This window comes from Schistocerca nitens, unplaced genomic scaffold (genome assembly GCF_023898315.1).
Source record: "Schistocerca nitens isolate TAMUIC-IGC-003100 unplaced genomic scaffold, iqSchNite1.1 HiC_scaffold_440, whole genome shotgun sequence".
NCBI lineage: Eukaryota > Metazoa > Arthropoda > Insecta > Orthoptera > Acrididae > Schistocerca > Schistocerca nitens.
The window spans coordinates 166323-184221 of record NW_026045973.1 but is presented as its reverse complement, the minus strand read 5'-3'; the positions used below and the strand labels follow the sequence as shown (position 1 = coordinate 184221).

The 17899-nt window shown below is 43.7% G+C and overlaps 1 protein-coding gene across 1 annotated transcript in view; it reads left to right on the top strand.

The window, feature by feature from the left end:
- The first annotated feature begins 344 nt into the window (after positions 1-344).
- LOC126232129 (uncharacterized) overlaps positions 345-17899 on the top strand; it is a 121462-nt gene continuing 103907 nt past the window's right edge. The window contains exons 1-2 of the mRNA XM_049942437.1: positions 345-517; positions 1121-1408. Of these exons, the coding sequence (XP_049798394.1) occupies positions 345-517; positions 1121-1408 (461 nt within the window). The remainder of the gene's footprint in view (positions 518-1120; positions 1409-17899) is intronic.

Genomic DNA, 17899 nt, shown 5'->3' with positions numbered 1-17899 from the left:
TTACATTTGTTTTCTCCCTGCTCCGTAAGCTCTGAACGTTCCCACACAAGTACAAAGGGACAGAAGTGCAACTACTGCGTCGGAAGTGTACAGAACAACGAATGGCAGCGCCTCTGCTACTTACCTAACGAGATACCCCGGGTAAACATGGCTACAGCTAAGAGGAAAATACAGCTCAGAGGCGGATCCCAGAGACTAAAGCGAGAGGAGAGTGGTATGCCGATTACATCATTGGGAATTCCAGCTTTTCAGGCTGCAGTTACTTGACTGTGACGCAGTACTTGGCAGGTAGACTGTGATGAGACAGGCTAAGTGTGCGGCGCTCCAGCAGATGAGAGTACAGAATGCCCGGGGTCGTCATTCACGGCCCAGCCTGGACTGGAGATCTGAAGTCGCCAGGAAAGGCTCCCACCGGCTGCCGCTCCAGTCTGGAGCGCCCTGCCGCCTGCAGCCCAGCTGCCTCTCGGCCAGCCTGGAGTCTCCTCTCCAGCCCCGCACTGCCAGCTCTGACACCAACGTAAGACTGTATCTGCTCCGCCGTTCTTCAAAGGTTTATGAGCACGGGTCCGTATGTCTTATTCCCAATCTCGCCAATCAAACCAGTTAACGATAAGTGTGATTTTCACTTAAATATTACTGTCTGCGCCTAGCCAGGTAGATCGCAGGTTTCTGTGGTATCGGTGCTAACTCCGTCAAGCTGGGGCAGAACAGCATAGCTGACATGCGACATTAAATTATTTTGTTGAAAGGATGTCGAAAATATCGCAAGCGAGCTGCCTCAGGGACTCAGAAATGTAACAGCTGCGATCAGTGTAACCAATTACGTATTGTATACCGAGTGGCTCCCCGTGAGATGGGCGAGAGTGCAACGTGGCATTCTCCGCTCTGCTCAGGGCCTCGATGCACGGATCGTCCACACCGATGCTGCAGTCAGAAGTTGGGCTCATACGGAATGACGGCACAGTGTCCAGTGTTGTACTGTCGGCGCAGCTCTGCCCGCTCCCTCGTCAAGGGGAGCCGCAGCAGTGGCCGCCGTGCTGACCGTCAGCTGACTTGTTGACCTTTTGCTTGTAAAAGTGTGCAGCACACCTCACGCCGTGTCCATTATCGTTGGCTGCAGCTCTCTTAGTGTTTCAGTTTCAGTAGCTGCTGGTACTGATGAGCATATGAGTAGCCCAAGGAAGCTCGTGAGTCAGGGTCCAGACCTCGAGGTGACTCAAGAACGTTTTGCAGATTGGATACCGGGGTTCGTAGCGTGCAACAGCCAGGCGCAGCCGCCCCCCGCGTGGTCAGCTGCGCAGCGCCTGGCAGACCGCCTCTGGGACTCCGAAGTGCCGCCGCTGCCAGCAGGAGGAGCGGCGGAGGGAGGGGGGTGCGCCGGCGCCCTGGCGCAGCTCCGCCGCCTCACGCATGACGAATCCTGGGAACTCCTCACAGACAAACTTAACACAGGCTCACACACTCAGACATACACAGAAGTACACAATCTGATACACACTACAAAACACTCTCATTCAGTATTTACACTATGATAAAAGGGTCATACTACTATTCTGCAGACTCTCTCGTCATCTCTCTCTCTCTCTCTCTCTCTCTCTCTCTCTCAGTATCTCTCTCTTCCTCTCAATCAGAGTCCCCCATCCCTTCTCTCGCTACAAGTGAGCAGTGTGAGTACAGGCGAGTTTCAATGCCGTCATCACAGATGACCCTTTTATCGTCATGAGGCGACAGATCGATTTTAAACTGCAGCACAGTGTATACCTCGTGCGCTATCGATCGAATGCTAGTTTGCCTGACCATATGCGGTGGCTGCAGTTCAGCACCGTGAACACCACCACGTAGGCAGTGCAAATAGTCACCGACAGACTGAGCTCGTGATGCCATTCGTCGAACCCCCTTAGCTCGTCTCTGAGTGGGACCTTCCAATGTGCAATATGCATACATCTTGGACCAAAGACCTACAAACTCTAAAATCCATGAGGCCGATAACATTCTTGTTTTGTGGAACATTACCATAATGATTATCGGTCGCATAAGAAGACGTGTCGAATTCATGGGCGTGGTACCTAATTACTTCATATGGGTCGCAGTTCACCCAATAGATGAAACTATTGAAAGATGAGCAGGGGGTGGCTCCTTACGTGAATGAGTTCACTAACAACTCTGGTGGCTGAAAGCTGAACTACGCAGATGCTTCCAGCACATGAGGGAGGGCTGAGTATTTTATAAAATTATAGAAAAGTAATTGATCGTATTTAGAACGGAGAGTGAATTGAGGACTTGAGCTCATAAAGTGTGTTGGGATGGGTGATTTATTATTAAAAGTATGGTATATAGGTGTAACTGGATGTTCACGGTATTAAGAATGGCGTTAGTAAGGCTGAAGGACATGATTTAAAAAGTATGGAGATGATTATCGTTAGCTATTTTTTTTTCTTGGTAAAGGGAAGGTTAAGTATTTATATAAAATTTTGTTGAGTTCTTATTTTGTGTAGATGTGGATTTGAGTTGCGAACTTCGCGTTAGATCGACTTGCTGAAGGGATTAGCTACGAGCGCGCGATGGATTGCAGTATTTCGCGGTAAACTAGCGAGCGATGTTCTCGGCTTAGGTACTGGAAGGCGTGCTCTGGCCATGTTCTAGATCGCGTGGATTGAACAACAGTATTCAGTTCATAGTTAGAATATTTACGGAGGAGTATGTCAGACAAGTCTACAAAGGTGGCGACTGCGACGTGGGCGGCCTCGCGCTTGTGGCACGAGAGAGAGAAGCAAAGGTGACTTAGGTTAGCGGCTTTGTTTGCTAGAAGTGGAGTACACATTAGTATATGTTAGCGAATAAACATGGATCGGTAAAGGGACGTAGTGGTCAGTAGAGAGTTTAACTATTTCATTCGTCCAGGTGGACGATAATTGATTTGAGGTGGTCGAGGTGGACTTTGCATTTTCGGACGAGAGACGTTAATTAAGTGGTCGATTCAGTTAAATAGTGATGGGCACTTTATGTTATATTAAATTGATTGTGCACACGACTAGGGACATGCAATCACTCTTGTATACAGGAGTGTGTTGCTAATGAAAGGATATTGTTTGGATAATGAGAATAGGGTGATTAGTTAAGTTATGGTCGAACACACATGCTGTTGTGGAAGTTTGCAGTCTTAAGGAAATAGCTTTTGTCGCAAAAAGCGTGGCAGGGCATTCTTTGTCCGAGAAATACACGTGGTAGATGGTGAACGGTTGGTCTTGGCAGGTACTAACTTGTTCGGGAAAAACAATTTTGGCGAGAAACGTGTAGGCAACGGACAGTTGGAACGTCAGCAAGTGTGAGTAAAACAAGTTTTTACAAGAGCAGTCGTGAGGTAGGTATGGACAGGGTGCAACGTGTCCTGCAGAAAGAAAATTGGCGGGAAACGTGTGGCATGGCTTTCTTTCTTTCCTAGAGATGTGTAGGTTTCAACGTGCTGCTTTGGGCAGGGGGTAGACTCTCCTGTCTGGGATAATACGTTGTTGTTGTTGACGAGAACGCTGGACCGGCTGTAACGTGGGGGTACGCGGTCGCTCCCTTACCTGTGGCGACCGTGGCAGGTAGGAGTAGGTCCCTCTGCTGGCGACGATTTCAACTAAACCAGTTCTCGTGTGAATATCGTGGTGAGCGCACTCGGTGCAGCTGCCATCTCCAAGATGTGTGTACTAAGTGAGATGGAGAACAAGTGATGACCGTACTTATTGAAATAAAGACTTGCATAATCCTTTCCTGCCAATTCACAGGAGGTGACTTATGTTAGTACAAGTGCCATTTATTATTATTTTTATTATTATTTGACATGGTTAGGATAGGTAAGCAGTGAAAAAAATATAAGTGAGTGGGAATGTGGGCTATTTCGTACATGTGATAGATTATGGTGTTGGAATTTGAAGTTGGGACAGATTTTTGTTGTGAGTGTAAAGGAAATGATTTTCTGACTGCAGATATTGGACATCTTGATTCTATGTTAGTGGAGGCAGGCAAATAATAATAATAATAATAAATGATAAGTAATAATAAAGGCCAGTACGGTTTTGCATTCATTATCCTGTTGGAATTTGAATTTCGCGCCTATTTTTTCTGGAGGCTTAGGTTAGTGGACATAGCCCAATTGGTCTATTTTCCCGCCAAAATTCAAAATTACCGCCATTTCTTCTGGAGGTTAGGTTAGTGGACATAGCACAGTTGGCCTACTTTCCCGCCAAAATCGGCCATCTTGGATGACGTCATGCGCTGTTGCCAAGTCTACATGCCGCCATCTTGGATGATGTCATCACCGCCATCTTGAATAAATTTGGCAACAACACAGCATGTCATAGCACATAGTTTGCCCCACTACTCATGTTAACTGACAGTCGCTTGCCCCATGCCCGCGCATAAATACGATGCTGCAGTTCCTTTGTTGTTCAGAAATACGATGCAATGTTTCTTCGGACATACATGCATGCATAAATGCATACGTGTCCGAAAGAACATTGCACTGTATTTCTGAAGAACAGAGGTAGAGCAGTATAGTACTGATCGAAGAAAAGCTCTCGTCCAACGAAAAAATTTTGCCCATTATTTTAGTCACATTGCTTTCGTTTGTTTACGTGCATAGGACACGTTTCAGTTGTGGTTCAAATCGTTCAAATGGCTCTAAGCACTATGGGACTTAACATCTGAGGTCATCAGTCTCCTAGAACTTACAACTACTTAAACCTAACTACACACGTCCAAGCCTGAGGCAGGATTCGAACCTGCGACCGTAGCAGTCGCGCGGTTCCGGACTGAAGAGCCTAGAACCACTCGTGCACTGCGGCCAGCTCAGTTGTGGTCAGAGGAAAACATCAACAGGACTGGAAATTATGAGCAATGTGTTGCAAATTGACTTGCGCACCAGGATGTAACCTACGGATGCTAATATCTATATGTAATGCTTTCAGGTGTACCTAGTGACGTAAGGAATTTCAGATACCTCCAACCATTCAGTGCTTACGTTTCCGATTTTTCTGTACCACCACACACTTCCTTCGGTCACCTACTTAACGATTCCTTGATAACTGAGGATGTATCCTATCAATAGATTCCTTCAATTGGTCAGACAGGGCCACTATTGTTTCTATTAGTTCGATGCTATACCTCTTGATTATGTATTCGATGTAGCCATCTTTAGAATTATTCTGTATCACATTTCAGATTCTACAACGATGAATGCATGACAGTTGTATGCTTGCCATCATCCTCCCATAATAACAACGTATGGGGTGTGTGTGGGCATAGCCAGACCTTCTGAAACTCATCTGGACTGGTCCCCTCTAACTAAAGAACAGGCTGCCCTCCTCTTCGGGAACCATATGTTGGTCTGACTGCTGTATAGACGGTCCTTCCACGTTGTTGCATCTGCAGTATGGCTGTCTGCATCACTGGTGCAGGCACGGCACCCCACCTCTGTGTGGCCTTGTTGCCAAACTGTGGAGGAGGAGGTGGGACTGGAGTATTGTAGTCTACGCTGTCCAATATTTTCCTTGGTTCATAAATGACACGAGGGTATCACAGGCTCTCTGTATCCTCCCTTGCACTGATAATCGCCAGGTAAGACTGTCTACACGTCTACTGAATCCTTTAAGTCTTCTTAGTCTTTGTTCATATTTCTAGAATGAAATTTTCACTCTGCAGTGGAATGTCCGCTGACATACTGGCAGATTAAAACTGTGTGCCGGACCGAGACTCGAACTCGGGACCTTTGCCTTTCGCGGGCAAGTGCTCTTCATATTCTAATATAAAATTACGTATTTGTATCTCTAGGTATACAGTTAAAACAGAATGAAGCGATTACCAGTGGTTATAGATATTCCGTAAGGAGAAAATATATTTTAGATTCTTTATAGGTATTTTGTATGAAGCCCTTGCCAACACAGACAGTATGTAAGCGACAACATTTCGTAACATACATTTAGAAGCGTATGTGGATGAATTGTCGCATCAGAAATGAGCGATTTGTGTTGTGGAGTGGTTTTAGACATAGGTGTTTCACATAACCCCTGGAAAAGAAATGAGTTGGTGTCAGGGCCAGAACACTAGCGGGCAGGGAACGCAGTGCCGTCGTGGCAAGGACGACGGATTCAACGTTTTGGGAGGTGCTGATTCTAAAGTGTGCAGCGGCTTAGGATTCGCAGCTCTTGCGTAACGATGGAAATTCTGAAGTTAATTTTACATTCTCTGTAATGCTTATCAATGTACTGGTAACTGTTAGCTGCAGTCATGTGTCACCGCTGTAGTGATTTTGGGTTGGCCCGTACGGTGGGCCCCAAACTGTACGGTCTCGGTCCGTGTCGCTGGCCTCCCACGCCCTGCATTATAACGCCCACAGCCGCGCTGTCGCAACCGGGACTCAGTTTGGAGCACAAACAGGATTTCAGCTGACCGCAGACCTCTAACCGCCTGCGGTCACAGCTGGGATATGACGTCAGTACTCGTGTCCGCTGTTCCAAGACACACACGTAAACACGTGGAGCTTCCCGGCGCACATCCGCAATGATGTCGGTACGCAAATACGCGTTCCTGCGACAGTGGCTTTCCGCTAAAGGCGAAACATGCCCTTAAATGCCAAGTACGTGTATATTGGATGGAGGCCACGTCTGTGACAGGTCGTGTCACTTAACACTAGCCTTAAAATGGTTTTGCAGGTTCTTAGCTAGGACTTTAAAGTGTCAGGAAAGACATTCACAAGCTCCACTGACACACGTGTGATGAATGTGAAATATGCATTAGAGAATAATTAGTCCACGACATTTTTCAGTTAACCGAGTAGCAACAGAGTTTGTCAATCGCATCATATAACTGGCCAGCACCAGAAGCAAATCTTGTAATACTGTTTTCAGAAACATTGTACTCAGAAAATGAAAGCGTTAGATTAGAAAAAGGTTTTTACTTCTTGCACCTTCGTTTGCCTTATCATATTCACCATGTTTTAAAATTTCACAAAGGTTCCAAAATATACTTTCAATTTTATTTGTGTCGTTAACAAAATATCAAACCAGAACACACGACGTTTTAACAGATTCTACTTTTGTTTACTCATCAGTGAGAACAGTGAATTTCGTGTGTCTCAGTTTTCCTGCAAGTTCGTTCTACGTTGTTACGGCTCTCTGCTATCACAATATTTATGATCTGGAGAGATTTAGTTCAACGCAGTTAGCCGCGTGGCCTGAGGCGCGTTAACACGGTTCGGGCTGCTACACCCCGCCGGAGGTTAGAGTCTTCCCTCGGGCATGGGTGTATGTGTTGTCCTTAGCATAAGTTAGTTTAACTTAGATTAAGTCGTGTCTAAGCCTAGGGACCAATAACATCAGCAATTTGTTTCGATAGGAACTTATCACAAATTTCCAAATTACCTTTTCAACGCAATTGTGTAGCGTCACAAATTTTAGCCGGCCGAAGTGGCCGTGCGGTTAAAGGCGCTGCAGTCTGGAACCGCAAGACCGCTACGGTCGCAGGTTCGAATCCTGCCTCGGGCATGGATGTTTGTGATGTCCTTAGGTTAGTTAGGTTTAACTAGTTCTAAGTTCTAGGGGACTAATGACCTCAGCAATTGAGTCCCATAGTGCTCAGAGCCATTTGAACCATTTGAACCGTCACAAATTTTAGAACCAGGAAAGCGACTCTGAACTACGCCCTCCAGGTGATTTTTCAAGAATGAAACGAAGGCTGTTCTGCCACGAATCCTGCCAAGTCAAGGTGGGCATGATTATTTAAAGACACATCATTTGTTGCTCATGTACTCAAAATTGTCTACCTTTTATATGACACCACCTCAATTTTTTTGACATTATTTTCAGTTATAAAATGTATTTTGACACATATCAATTCAGTCACAACATTTACGTTACAGATGCTACATACAGCCCTTTCTGAGTACGACTCAATAGCGCCGAACCAACCTTTACAGTCACGAGGCGTTTCCCACACTTTCCGTATTTTTGTTTTCCAATCTTACATTTAAACAAGGCCGCTGTACATTTCTTGGGAGTACTAGGACCTCTATCACTGTCTTCTATTTCCACTGAGATCGTTTTGCACTACTTAACACCTTATAAATCGCTCACTGTCCTCACCTGAACCAGTGACTTAACTGTAATCGATTTCACTCCCGCAAGAGCGAGCCACTGCGCACATTGCGAGGCAGTCAGTGCATTCAATTCCCCAGCGGATTCACCTCGGGGAATGACCTAAATTTACTTACGCAGCTGCAGCAGAAGGAAATTGGGTAATCCCACGACCAGACAGACTGACATGTAGGTTGCTCAGAATCGTATTTGTGAAATAAACTGCCATAAATTAAAGAAATCGTAAAAACTAAAATAACAATAAAGATGAAATCTTATCAAAAGTAAGCGTTTAAGGAGCATGATCCGAAGGGTGGGTCGTAACGTCCGTGCGCCATCGTAAAGTATCGTACATGCGCGATCCAGATCGTACGGCTCGAAAAATTGCGCGCCAGCCGAAAATTCCAATTGTCGCCGGACTTTTGTTAGAAAATGGTTCAAATGGCTCTGAGCACTATGGGACTTAACATCTGAGGTCATCAGTCCCCTAGAACTTAGCACTACTTAAACCTAACTAACCTAAGGACATCACACACATCCATGTCCGAGGCAGGATTCGAACCTGCGACTGTAGCGATCGCGCAGTTCCAGACTGAAACGCCTAGAACCGCTCGGCCACCGTGGCCGGCCGCACTGTACATTATTGATAATATAAAATGTACACGCTTATAAGCTTACGACGAAACAAGAGATCCGGCCACCTGATATTCGTGTGAACTCAAAAACTCCTAAGTCTTGCAGATAAGCAAATTATTCTGCAAACAGGGCACAAACATTCAACTTTGTCCGAATGTGTAAAAGTCAAATTATTCCTACGCTATGAACAATTTCCAACCCTTTCCCTTGATAAAATACGACAGAGTGATGAATGGTTGTGGGGTGAGACCACGAGGACAACACAATGTGTGTGCTCTGCGAGTGTCCCAAGTAAATCTTATTAGCTGGTGAACTTTGTGTCACTCACGTCATGTTGATGAGGGACAAGCCCGTGCCAAAGACTTCACTGCGAGTAACTGTACATTTAATGCAAGTGTTTTTGTCGAATAAGAAAGAGGAATGTACCTGTCAACATCTGTTACCGGTGTGTAAAGGCTGAATGACTACTCACAACGGAGCTACGCATTGTATCGTAGTTATTCAGGGGGCATTGTAATACCCCACATTCAAAGTAACTGTGGTTTTTTAGAACCTTTGTATTAAGTTTGTGACCACAGAGTCGAAGTTTTTCTGAGACCATCTAGGAGAAGCCAGTGTGTTCACACGTGCCTTTCTGCTGGCCAGCTTCCATAATGTGAGCAACAGGGACTGTAATTGTAGTAATATCACAACATACTAGCTTGTCTTGAGTTACTTAAGTGCTGATTTACTATAAATAATCCAGTTCACGTGTTTAGTTTCATCATTCACTGTGTAACAACTTTAATTCTCAGCGTATCTAGCAGGGAAGTCGCAACATTTCTATGTGTTACTGATCCGTCACTGGCGTGATTTTATTGCTAATTTGAAATGTTCTTTCTCATTGATTACATGTGCGGCTCCTGCAAACGTTAAAAAAAAGTTTGTGTTTTTCCAAACCAATCATACACCATAGAACAACTACCGAACCGCGATATGCAAATTACATGTACTAAAATTCGGTATGTCTACATCCTCTTTTGTGCTGCGCCGAACACCAATCTCAGACGACATTCTTCATTCTGATAGCACAATTCTGAAATAGCTCATTTGGCGAAAGTAGAAACGCCAACTTACATTTTCATAACTGTTTGTGATTCTGATACTGTACTCAGCCCTCTCCTCTGCATTTAACACTGCAATCCCCAGTGCACTCTTAATTCTACCACCCTTCCTTTTAATATAACCGAAGGTTGTCTTGACTTTTCTATTTGCTGAGTCAGTCCTTTTTGACATTTATGTATCACTTTTTCGATTTATTCACATTTCATGCAGCCATTCTGCCTTAGTTTTCATGCTTTATCCGTTTACTTCATTCCTAAATGACTTCTATATCTTTATTCCTGAATTTCACTGCACGTTTTTGTACTTCCTCCTTTCGTCAATCAGCTGAAGTATATCTTCTGTTACCTTCTCTGTGTTTCCTCTCAGTTGCCTACTTTTTAGCTATGTTTCTCTTTCCAAATTGTGTAGTTCCTCTTTCTATTAATGTCCATTCCTCTTCAATTGAATCTTTATTTATTTGTGTATCCCAGTTCTTAGCGCATTATTTCTTCCTGACCAACTGTTAAACTTCACTCTAGTCTTCGTCGTTACTAAATTGTGATATGAGTCTACATCAGCTTCTGCGTGTACTTGATTCCAGTACTGGATCCCACGTCTCCTCTGATTTCGGAATCTCTGCCTGGCCATGATGGCATCTAACTGGACACACCCCACATCACCCAATCTTTTCCAAATACGTGCCTACCTCTACCACTCGTAAATACTGAACAGAGCACTCGCAATTACTACCTGCAAGCTATTGAAGAACACAATTAGTCTTTCTCCTCTCTCATTATTACTGCCAAGCCCATATTGTCCCGTGAGATTATCTTCTACTCATTCCCCTAAAACACATTCCTGTTCCTCATGACTATTAGATTTTTACCTCCCTTCCATACTTAATTACCCGTTCAATACACTCACATACTTGCTCTATATCTTCGTCTTCTGCTTGCGACATCGGCGAGTATACCTGAACTATCATCGTAGCTATCGGTTTGCTGCCGATTCTGACGAGGAAAACCATATCAATGACTATTCACACTAGCTCACTCCGTGGCCTGTCTTCCTATTCATAACCTGTCATACAACTTCTCTACTGCTACACTCGCCAGACCATAAACCCTTGTCTTCCTTCCATTTCACTTCACTTTTTTGTTCGTGTTAAGGGCACGAATTACAAGGGAATTAACAGAAATTAATAGTTATAAAACATGTAAGAGACCATGGACATTAACATGGAAACATGAAAAGGACAAAGAGATGTATAATTAACTTGCTTTTGGCCAAAAGTCAGCTACGTTCAAAGCATTACAGTTAGCATACTGTTAGAAGTAATTGTATATAAATGAAAATTCATAAATATACTTAAGTATGGAATAACAGACATGAATTAAATTGTCTTCGCCCAAAGCGTTAGAATTGGCCAGCATTAAATCTTTTTCAGTGCATGATGACGGGTACAGACGTCAGTTTCGCAGACATCATCTCCTCCTCCCCACACTCACAAGGTGAGGGTCCTCTAGCGTATCCCCATTTTTCAAGAGTTTCTTTACGCCGCCCAACACCAGCTCGTAATCTGTTGAGGGACTCCCAGGTACACCAGCTCTCATTATCACCGGGAGGTTGTCTCCAGTCTAGAGGAGCAGTCTCTGCTCTCTTTCTCCACGTGTCTAGCCTTTGGTTTTTGTTGTTGTTGTTTACATAGACCCTTACAAAACTTGAAGAGAGACGGTGCTGGCTGAGTGTCAGATGCCAAGGCTCTAAGTCACTTCACTCACCCGCACTATATCTGTACTGAGCCTTAGGATTTCATTTTTGAGTCTTCTGACGTTCAACGCACCGACTCGTAGAATATTACTCTTTCACTGCATAATCAGTCAGTTTCTCATGGTCTCCTCACCCTAGGCAGCCCCCCCCCCCCCTCCCGCCCAGGAGATCCGAATGGCGGATTAGTTTGAAATATTTTGCCAATGCAGAGACAGTCATGACACTTTTTCAGTTACGTGCCACATTTCCTGTTGATACACTTTATGTGTCTTTAATGCAGTGGTTCTCATTACCTTCTGCATCCTCATACTGTTGATAACTACTGATTCTTCCGTCTTATAGGGGCACTTTCCCACCCCTAGGTTAAGAGAGGGTCCTGAACCACCATCGGCTGTCCACCGTCTTCCGTCTTTGACAAGGCCATTGGAGAAACGAGGCTGACTTGACTTCTTATGCCAGAAGTTTTCAGCTGCAATTGCTGTTGATTTTTATTCAAATATTAAGCAGAGCCGAGGTCAGAACCAGCGACACAGGACGTTTATATTACTAATAGAAGACCCTAACCACTTTTTTGTAATCTCATTACGGGAGGTTTTAAAGTGCTTAGTAAACTAAGGCATCGAGCACCTACTGCTTATTTTTCTTTTTTTAACAGACTGGAAAAAAATTATACAGGCAGGATTAGATCCTGTGATCCTACGATTCGTAGCTAAACGGTCTACCGCTTTAACTTTTTTTAAAATTTCATTACACATTTTCTATTCCAAAGAGAATAAAACAATATCGTAGTTAGCTGGAAATGGTACTGTCATTCTCCGTTTCCAGATGTTTTTCTTATTTTTTAAAATTGAAACGAGACCAAGAATGTCAAAAGATTTGCTAAACTGTGAATTAATATACCTGAAAACGGGCCATGACGAGAATACAACAAGGACTGGCTAACTCAACCGATGCCTTGACGACAAAATGCAAGGCTCAACATATTGGCAAGTATGTCGCTATACCGCGCGGGCGCAGACACTTCCAGTATGCAGTACTCATGAAATGGTAGAAGGCAAATGGTTCCACACGGACTCTTCATCTACACTGTGCTGAACATAGTGTGTTTGACTTTGCCCTTGGCAAGTAGGAGGAGGCTGAATGCAAGAGAATATCACCCAAAAAGGCAGTCTCGCCAGATAAGGTTGGGGATGCTTATAGTTTTTCAAGCCAGTTCGATTCGTGACCGTAACAGGTAAATCTATCTTGTAGCGTGTCTACTGCAGGAAAGCGACTGCCCTGGTCAGTGACTCTAAATCCATTACGGAATTGACGCTCATCGGCGAACAGAAGGCCACGCACAACGTGCTACCACAAGGACGCCACCGCCACCGTAGAACTGGAAGGCTCAGACGAAGCAACACCGTCTTTCAAGGAGACTGCTGCGATGACTGTTCACCAGCTGCCACAAAGTCAGTCCTCCACGTCACATTAACAAAAATGTGGTAGTGCGACGCTGCTTCTGTAGAATCTGAGCCCCGAAATATCTAACAGCAATATAAAATTCAACAGTCACGTTTTAACTGGAAATTCAATAGACCAACAGCTACAGGCATATCTAGACTCCCCGGCCAACATTTTTAGGCTAATAGCGCATTCAGACAAACGCCGAATGAGGAATCCTGAACTCTTGAATTACATTAGAAGATAATTTACCTCAAAGATTGATCCGAAATATTATAATCCATCCACTGCTACCATACTGTGTTTATGCTGTAGAAAGCTTGCTATCAAATTGTATTACACACTTACGTCCTACTTACACTTCTTGTCGATACATTACACACATAAAATTTGCATGGTGAAACCTGAAGCATAAATGTTACCACCGGTCACACATGTACACACAACACAAATGGCGGTCACAGAGACAGACCCGATAACAATCGTTACAATATGAACATATAAAATAGACAGAACACTACCGCTTGTTACTGTTCTCACCCTATGCGACGTATTAATTTTCAGCGCTGCAGTAGTCATTGTGTTATCACGCAGTGAGAAGATAATTCCCTCTTCTTTTCTTTGTCGCTGTGTTGTGCTTCTATCGAAATGCAGACTGTACACCGCTCTACTGTCTGCTGTTGTCATCTGAACGAACGAACGTGGAACGCCACATTCACGCTGAGGAGAAAGTGGAACAGGGAAGGAAATGAAAAGAAAATGTAGAGATTGACTCACCAACCAATACAGGAAAAAATACCAGTGTTCTACCACCTATTTAATTGACATTCAAACACATATGTGACGAAATGGCGCATAAAACCATGCCCATTAGCGTAAATTCACTTGCTTTTCTTCATCACTGGACCCTGACTTGGCTATGTCTTCAACCGTGTGTCTGCTATCCCTGCACTCGTACATACGTTGTGTATATTCCCGTATAGGGGAGACATGTTAACTGACAGTCGCTTGCCCGGTATCGGCGGATAAATGCGATGCTGCAGTGCCTGTGTTGTTCAGAAATACGATGCGTTGTTTCCTCGGACATGCAAGCGTGCATATATGCATACATGCCCGAAAGAACATTGCACTGTACTTCTGAAGAACACAGGTAGAATAGTTTGGGACTGACCGAAGAAAATCTCTATCTCGAAGTAAAACGTTGACCACTATTTTAGTAACACTCTTTGCACAGTCGTTCGTAATCTAAAGGAGTGGATATCATGAGCAATGTGTCTCAAATTGCCCTGCGAATCAGTATTAAACCTATGGATGCTAATATCCGTTAGTAGTGTTTTCAATTGTAGATAATGACCTAAAGAATTCCTGATAGCTCCAACCATTCACTGTTCTGCTTCTTCACGTTTTCTGTACTACCACACACTTTGTTCCATTACCTGACTAACGATTCCTTCATACTCGAAGACGTTTGCTGTCAGTTGCTTCCTTCTATATGTTTCATCCATTCCATTATGTAACTTTTCGTTAAGAACTGAATTTACCCATCTTGTTGTTGTTGTTGTGGTCTTCAGTCCTGAGACTGGTTTGATGCAGCTCTCCATTCTACCCTATCCTGTGCAAGCTTCTTCATCTCCCAGTACTTACTGCAACCCACATCCTTCTGAATCTGCTTAGTGTATTCTTCTCTTGGTCTCCCTCTACGATTCTTACGTTCCACGCTGCCCTCCAATACTAAATTGGTGATCCCTTGATGCCTCAGAACATGTCCTACTAACCGGTCCCTTCTTTTTGTCACGTTGTGAAACATACTCCTCTTCTCCCCAATTCTATTCAATACTTCATCATTAGTTATGTGATCTACCCATCTAATCTTCAGCATTATTCTGTAGCACCACATTTCGAAAGCTTCTCTTCTTGCCCAAACTATTTACCGTCCATGTTTCACTTCCATACATGGCTACACTCAATACAAATACTTCCAGAAACGACTTCCTGACACTTAAATCTATACTCGATGTTAACAAATTTCTCTTCTTCAGAAACGCTTTCCTTGCTATTGCCAGTCTACATTTTATATCTTCTCTACTTCGACCATCATCAGTTATTTTGCTCCCCATATAGCAAAACTCCTTTACTACTTTAAGTGTCTCATTTCCTAATCTAATTCCCTCAGCATCACCCGACTTAATTCACTACATTCCACTATCCTCGTTTTGCCTTTGTTGATGTTCATCTTATATCCTCCTTTCAAGACACTGTCCATTCCGTTCAACTGCTCTTCCAAGTCCTTTGCTGTCTCTGATAGAATTACAATGTCATCGGCGAACCTCAAAGTTTTTGTTTCTTCTCCACGGATTTTAATACCTACTCCGAATTTTTCTTTTGTTTCCTTCACTGCTTGCTCAATATACAGATTGAATAACATCAGGGAGAAGCTACAACCCTGTCTCACTCCCTTCCCAACCACTGCTTCCCTTTCATGCCCCTCAACTCTTATAACTGCCATTTGGTTTCTATACAAATTGTAAATAGCCTTTCACTCCCTATATTTTACCCCTGCCACCTTCAGAATTTGAAAGAGAGTATTCCAGTCAACATTGTCAAAAGCTTTCTCTAAGTCTACAAATGCTAGAAACGTAGGTTTGCCTTTCCTTAATATTTCTTCTAAGATAAGTCGTAAGGTCAGTATTGCCTCATATCTTCCAATATTTCTACGGAATCCAAACTGATCTTCCCAGAGGTCGGCTTCTACCAGTTTTTCCATTCGTCTGTAAAGTATTCGTGTTAGTATTTTGCAGCTGTGGCTTATTAAACTGATAGTTCGGTAATTTTCACATCTGTCAACTCCTGCTTTCTTTGGGATTGGAATTATTATATTCTTCTTGAAGTCTGAGGGTATTTCGCCTGTCTCATACATCTTGCTGACCAGATAGTAGAGTTTTGTCAGAACTGGCTCTCTCAAGGCCATCAGTAGTTCTAATGGAATGTTGTCTACTCCCGGGGCCTTGTTTCGACTCAGGTTTTTCAGTGCTCTGTCGAACTCTTCACGCAGTATCGTATCTCCCATTTCATCTTCATCTACATCCTCTTCCATTTCCATAATATTGTCCTCAAGTACATCGCCCTTGTATAGACCCTCTATATACTCCTTCCACCTTTCTGCTTTCTCTTCTTTGCTTAGAACTGGGTTTCCATCTGAGCTCTTGATATTCATACAAGTGGTTCTCTTCTCTCCAAAGGTCTCTTTAATTTTCCTGTAGGCAGTATCTATCTTACCCCTAGTGAGATAAGCCTCTACATCCTTACATTTGTCCTCTAGCCATTCCTGCTTAGCCATTTTGCACTTCCTGTCTGTCTCATATTTGAGACCTTTGTATTCCTTTTTGCCCGCTTCATTTACTGCATTTTTATATTTTCTCCTTTCGTCAATTAAGTTCAATATTTCTTCTGTTACCCAAGTGTTTCTACTAGCCCTCGTCTTTTTACCTACTTGATCCTCTGCTGCCTTCACTATTTCATCCCTCAGAGCTACCCATTCTTCTTCTACTGTATTTCTTTCCCCCATTCGTGTCGGTTGTTCCCTCATACTCTCCCTGAAACTCTGTACAACCTCTGGTTCTTTCAGTTTATCCAGGTCCCATCTCCTTAAATTCCCACCATTTTGCAGTTTCTTCAGTTTTAATCTACAGTTCATAACCAATAGATTGTGGTCAGAGTCCACATCTGCCCCTGGAAATGTCTTACAATTTAAACTCTGGTTCCTAAATCTCTCTCTTACCATTATATAATCTATCTGATACCTTCTAGTATCTCCAGGATTCTTCCATGTATACAACCTTCTTTCATGATTCTTGAACCAAGTGTTAGCTATGATTAAGTTATGCTCTGTGCAAAACTCTACCAGGCGGCTTCCTCTTTCATTTCTTAGCCCCAATCCAATTCACCTACTATGTTTCCTTCTCTCCCTTTTCCTACTCTCGAATTCCAGTCACCCATGACTATTAAATTTTCATCTCCCTTCACTACCTGAATAATTTCTTTTAACTCATCATACATTTCATCAATTTCTTCATCATCTGCAGAGCTAGTTGGCATATAAACTTGTACTACTGTAGTAGGCATGGGCTTCGTGTCTATCTTGGCCACAATAATGTGTTCACTATGCTGCTTGTAGTAGCTTACCCACACTCCTATTTTTTTAATCATTATTAAACCTACTCCTGCAGTACCCCTATTTGATTTTGTGTTTATAACCCTGTATTCACCTGACCAAAAGTCTTGTTCCTCCTGGCACCGAACTTCACTAATTCCCACTATATCTAACTTTAATCTACCCATTTCCCTTTTTAAATTTTCTAATCTACCTGCCCGCTTAAGGGATCTAACATTCCACACTCCGATCCGTAGAACGCCAGTTATCTTTTTCCTGATAACGACGTCCTCTTGAGTAGTCCCCGCCCGGAGATCCGAATGGGGGACTATTTTACCTCCGGAATATTTTACCCAAGAGGACGCCATCATCATTTGTCCATACAGTAAAGCTGCATGCCCTCGGGAAAAATTACGGCTGTAGTTTCCCCTTGCTTTCAGCCGTTTGCAGTACCAGCACAGCAAGGCCGTTTTGGATAATGTTGCAAGGCCAGGTCAGTCAATCATCCAGACTGTTGCCCCTGCAACTACTGAAAAGGCTGCTGCCCCTCTTCAGGAACCACACGTTTGTCTGGCCTCTCAACAGATACCCTTCCGTTGTGGTTGCACCTACGGTACGGGCATCTGTATCGCTGAGGCACGCAAGCCTCCCCACCAACGGCAAGGTCCATGGTTCATGGGGAAGGTTACCCACCTTACCTTCA